Source organism: Volvox carteri (genome assembly GCF_000143455.1).
Source record: "Volvox carteri f. nagariensis unplaced genomic scaffold VOLCAscaffold_65, whole genome shotgun sequence".
NCBI classification, from domain to species: Eukaryota; Viridiplantae; Chlorophyta; class Chlorophyceae; order Chlamydomonadales; family Volvocaceae; genus Volvox; species Volvox carteri.
In genome coordinates this window covers 29,094-34,493 of record NW_003307608.1, presented here as the reverse complement: position 1 = coordinate 34,493, position 5,400 = coordinate 29,094, and the positions used below count along the sequence as shown (strand labels likewise).

Genomic DNA, 5,400 nt, shown 5'->3' with positions numbered 1-5,400 from the left:
GGAGGTGTGTGTGTATGTGTATGGGGGTTGGGCGGGGGGGGGGGGGGGTAGCAGGGTTGAAACCTGGGAGAGGCGGGAGAGGGGAAGGAATTGCAGTTGTGAGATAGAAATAAATTAAAATTAATTATAAAAAAATAAATAGACTGGATAAAATGGCAGCATGTGAAAAAATGTGATGTCGTACGCGTGCGGAGTAACGCGGGGGGGAATAATTGGAAATGCTGTAACCCCAGAAGTCCCCCATCCATCCAACCCACCCATTCCGCATCTTCTCTACTGCCGTACCCATAATGTCGTACTGCCGTACTCACGTGTCGTCCCCATTTGGCTATTGCCCTTTGGCGAATTGTCTGGATGTCTGTTCCCTCAATCGCCACCTCCTCCTCCTCCTTCCCTCGATGTTGTTTTTCCTCTTTCTGTTTTCGTGCTTGTTGCTGCTGCTGCTGCTGCTGTGATTGCTGCTGCAATTGCTGTTGTTGCCGACCTCCCGTAGGAGGTAGAGACGCGGCGGCGGCGGCGGCGGGTGGCGGCGGCGGCGGCGGCAGTGGCGGCACCGGACAGTAGTACACGGCTCCGAACCAAATCAACCGGACCATCAGCTCCTTCCGGGCCGAGCGGCCGAGGAGGGGGGGGGAACCCCGGGGGGGTTGGAGCCCCGGGGGTTTGGGGGGGGGGGAAACGCAGGGTGGGAGTGGAGGCAGGGAAAAAGAGGAAGGGCGCCGGAAATTGTGGCTGTGATGGCTGCGATGGTGGTGATAGCATCACCACCTGTATTCGTGGGAACTGATGTGGTGGTGGTGGTGGTGATTGAAATTGATGGTGATTGATGGAGGTGTGGAAGCAGTTCCAACTTTTCCAGTTGGAATGGTGCCACTGCGATTGCCTCCCCACGAACGCAGTCGAAGTACAGTACCCCTCACTCCAAAAAAGACGGGGAAAAAACCCTGTGCCATACACACACACCTGCGGCACGTCTAACTGCTCCGCGAGCACCTCCGATGCGAGACCATCCCGGTGTACGATCAGATGACACACGTGGGCGCCGATTTGGTGGTCCAGGGGGGGGATTTGAAGGGCGCGCTCCAGAGTTGAGATGGGGAAGGGGTAGCGGGACGTTGGCGTGTGTGTTTGTGTTGCTTGCGGCGGCGGCGGCGGAAGAGGGGATGGGTCTGCCATGGAGTGGGGATGGCTGTGGGTTGTGCCATGGAGGGGCAGCTCCGAAACCACCGTGGTAGTGCCGGTTACGGTGGCAAGTGCTGTCTGGGGCGTTGAGAGATCTGCCATGTCGTTTGGGATTTTGGGGGATGCACTGCTTGCTGGGAGCGCGTGAAAATGGTTGTGGGCCGCAACCGTGCTGCGGCGCAGCCGAATAGTCAGTCGTGAGCCCCCAGGAAATTGGCAGTGTATTGGGTTTGTTCGGATGTTCGAATCTACTGCGTTTATGGATGGATGTAGAATGCCCATCGCGGTGAAATACCTGCTAGTCGGACGGATGACAATTGCCGGTTCGTAAACGCAAGCCTACATGGTCAAGTGTTCGCTTTTCTTCTATGTGCATGCTGGCGATGCTAACTATACAATAGGTATTTTACAATTGTATACTGTAGCAACTTTGCTGATGTGGATAGCGTGGGGATCCGATGCTCCCGACTACGGAATTTGAAATCGTACGGCGATGAATTCTAGTCTGTAATATGTTTTAGGTGAGAAATGGTATTCAACATTCACAGTGGAATGCATATCGTAGGATGCCGCAGATGGTGTGCACCTTATTCTTCTAGCTGATACCGTTGTCCAGCGCTCGTAACACTAGTAACCGTTGCCAACCATAACATTTTGAGGCGATTTTGCGTCGAGTTGGAGGCGGGCTTATTCCTTGCTGTACTTCCCATAGGCTTGAGCAGCTCAGCTATGGCCGACGACGGCCCTGACCGTGATGTTGAGAAACAACATTCTGCCGAAGCTGAAACAGCGAAAGTAGCTAAGAAGGATGGACAGCCGAAGCCAGGTGTGCGGCCTTCCGTTATTGCGTAGATTCGTCCAAGCTGTCTGTTGCTATCGCTTGCGGCCAGGCAACGTAGCAGACTACTTCATCCGCACATTACATCTCTCACTGTAGATGCACTAACTCGCTTACGCAGTTCGTGGTCTTGCTTTTTCGGAAAACTGCACAGATAGTAATGCCGGGAGGTCGTGTTGGCCTTGTCGTGTGCATGTTTTTAAGCCGGCATGCACACTTCATAACAATGACAATTTCCACTTTTCGATGCCGGGCTGCTTAGCTCTCCGGTCAAGTACCGGCTGCTTAACCCTCCGGTCAAGTAGCAATTGTCCAACGGCACTGCCACACTCAAGCAGAGCCCCCTTCAAATTTTATCATCACGAATTTGAACTTCCACATGGCCTTTTATGAAATTTCCTATCGTCTTTCCTTAAATGCGCCCTCTGTGAAGGCGCATTTAAGCGCTTCCTTTCAGGTCCCTACTTTGAGGTCATCCCCCCGCAATACGATCGAATGGCACATCTTGACACTGCGAAGCGAGGTCAGCTCGGCGCTGCTGCGAAGGAGGTCGAGGGTGAAAAGCAGGAGCATGCAACCGGCGATGACTACCTGGGAAAGCTCAGGTACGGAATTGGCATCTGGCACAAGGATATGTGAAATTTTGGAACGTCGTCCTGTAGTCCTGTGGCCCGCGCTTCTTAAATGATAAACGATTAAAAAGGAACAGTACGGAGCCGTACGGGACGAACACAAGCAGCAATTTCCTTCCTTTACCACTCCTTCCTTCACGCTCGCACGGGCTGGGACTTGAGCGTCCAGTCGATGCATCTCCAGAGGCTGGGACTGACGCCGTGTTTGCCAAAGCACGCGCAGCCACAGCCACAGCCAGAACGAAGGGGATGAGGGGATGAGCGTCACCCCCTCTCTCACACACGCACCACACACCAAACACACAGCAGGGACCCCTGCTTACCTCCTCTCTTCTTTAACTCGGCTAATATTTTTTAATCAACTCATTAATCTACGATTAATATGTCATATGTCATGTGCATCTTATTCATTCCCAACGTCCCCACCCTCCCCACATATCTCCCTTCTGTAACTCTCGCAAGGCACATTGTGATGAATCCAGTCGACGTGGACGATGTGTACGGCCTTCAGGGGGACGAGCTCGTACCGTTACCGTTTGACGTACCCAAGGTGGGTCACAGCCGGTGGCAGTCGGTTGGAATGTCGGTTGCTGTTTTTGTTGTTGTTTTCGTTGTTGTTGTTGTTGCAAATCGAGTGCTGTTTAGAGGCGATTGAAGCATTATTAGCAGACGTACCAAAGCCCCGGCAGGAGAGTCCAGAAGCACCTCCACCACCTCCAAGCCCTTCCTGACCATATATCATTCATACCTCTGTCCCCATCCCTCCATTGGATGTGCCAGTTGTAGAGACAGTTGACATTTTGCATTGTATCTACATAACATACATACATACATTTACATATACAGACAGACAGACATATATGAAAGATGAACCCAACCCCAGCCCCAACCCCATATTCTCATTCCCGTTATGGCTGCCCCCCCCCCCGCCAACACACTTTTCACTCGCTCGTGGTTAGTCTTTTCTCCCCATCCACACACACACCCACACACCCGCCGCAACACCTTTCCTTTGTGTTTGCAGTGGCACGCCTACCTGGTTGACATCCTCAGTGGAGTGTACCTGGTGGCGCAGGCAACTGTGGTCATGTTCATCGCAATATGTGAGCGAGTACTAGGGGTTATGACCTAATGATTATATGACCTACTTAGGGGTTATGATCTACTGCTGGTAGGGGTTAGGGGCCCCTTTCCTTCTCTGTGTGGAGTGACGTGTACTCGTAACCAGGCGTCTAATAATGCTGCTCGGAAACGAAAGGGAGGTGCAAGGGGAGAGGGATGCCGTACTTTTTGTCGTACGACATACCTTCCGCGGGACCGATGGATGTGGAGCGGTGCAAGGATTATGTGTGTGTGTGTGTCTGTGCACGTGTATGTATGTACGTGTGTCTGTGTGTGTGGGGGGGGAGGAGTTGTCGCACATTGGGGGGATGTGAGGGAAGTGTGGCCTTTACACGGTTTTAGTCTACAGGCTGCCCAGGGTTTTCTTAATTGCGGGTTATGAAAGCCCCCGTGCGCTCACCCCCCCCACCCCCCCCACCCCCCAACCCCGGTGTCCGCCTCGACCCGAATCCCGACTACATCCCGATGTTCGACTCGACCTCATACACGTACGACAATGTACGGCAACGCTGATTTGGACCTTGTAATGATGATGATGACGCACATGACGATGATGATGATAATGATGACGACGGCGCCTCCGCCCCTCCGACCCCCCCCCCCCACACACGCACATACACTATTCGGCATATGTTGGCATTTCCCTTCCGGCGCCTTCTTTCCTTCGGACACCTCCTCACTGCTCCCGGTGGGGGACTTAACATCGATGATGGGACCCACTCACCCGAATTGATAGATGTAAGTCAGGGTGGGTGTGTATGCATGTGGGTAAGGCCTGTCTGTATGTCTGTATGTCTTTCAGGAAGGAAACATCGGATACATCGGGGGTAATTATTTGTGATAATTATAATTGTGGTTGTGTAGATGTAGATGTATCTGAAGTGTCCGGTGGAACCACTATCCACCCCATTAACCCCCATCATTTTCCCATACCTGCTTCAATCGTGGTTCAGTGGTTCGTCTTCTTACCCTCATCATCACCCCACCACCGCTCCACACCCACTCGCACTACCCGCTACCCCCCCCCCGCCACTACCCACCGGTGACCGACAGGTTGAGAACCAGGAACGCGCGTGGAAGAGCGGCGGCAGCTACACGCGCAGTTGGCTGCCGCTGGTGAAGGCGCTGATCATCATCTACCCCCTCATCACCCTCATCATCCTGGTGTCGTTCACGGTCGACTACACCATCAGGAAGTTCATGTGAGTGCGGAGGGGGGGGAGAGAAGGGGGGGAGAGAGGGGGGTGGAAGGGGAGGAGAGAGAGGGTGGAGAGAGAGGGGGGGAAGTTGGGTGGTATCGCCCTCCATGAAGGGGGGCTCCCTTATAGTTCCTTAAGCCTAGGGTTTTACACTTGATCCTAAACTGGCTTATTATTATTTTTACTGTAAATTCTCCGGTGTTACTTTGGTGCGTTGTGTTAATTTCCATTTTCCATTGTTCACTAAGGTTACAAAGGTCATCTAACCGCCCTCCCAACCGCTGATTCTGTTTCTTTTTCTGTTTTCTGTTGTCAGGTATTTCCGGTTGTTGTCAATGCGGATCCTGGTGGACTGGAAAAACTACGAGGTGCGGTGTGTCTGTCTATCTGTCAGTCGGTGTGTATGTGTGTGTGTGTTTGGAGGGGC

The 5,400-nt window shown here is 52.9% G+C and overlaps 1 protein-coding gene across 1 annotated transcript in view; it reads left to right on the top strand.

The window, feature by feature from the left end:
- Nucleotides 1–2,515: 2,515 nt before the first annotated feature.
- VOLCADRAFT_97797 (uncharacterized protein) overlaps nucleotides 2,516–5,400 on the top strand; it is a gene marked incomplete at both ends in the record, with an annotated part of 3,350 nt that continues 465 nt past the window's right edge. The window contains 6 exons of the mRNA XM_002956779.1: nucleotides 2,516–2,625; nucleotides 3,115–3,202; nucleotides 3,677–3,755; nucleotides 4,511–4,542; nucleotides 4,828–4,976; nucleotides 5,290–5,341. Coding sequence (XP_002956825.1) covers nucleotides 2,516–2,625; nucleotides 3,115–3,202; nucleotides 3,677–3,755; nucleotides 4,511–4,542; nucleotides 4,828–4,976; nucleotides 5,290–5,341 — 510 coding nt within the window. The remainder of the gene's footprint in view (nucleotides 2,626–3,114; nucleotides 3,203–3,676; nucleotides 3,756–4,510; nucleotides 4,543–4,827; nucleotides 4,977–5,289; nucleotides 5,342–5,400) is intronic.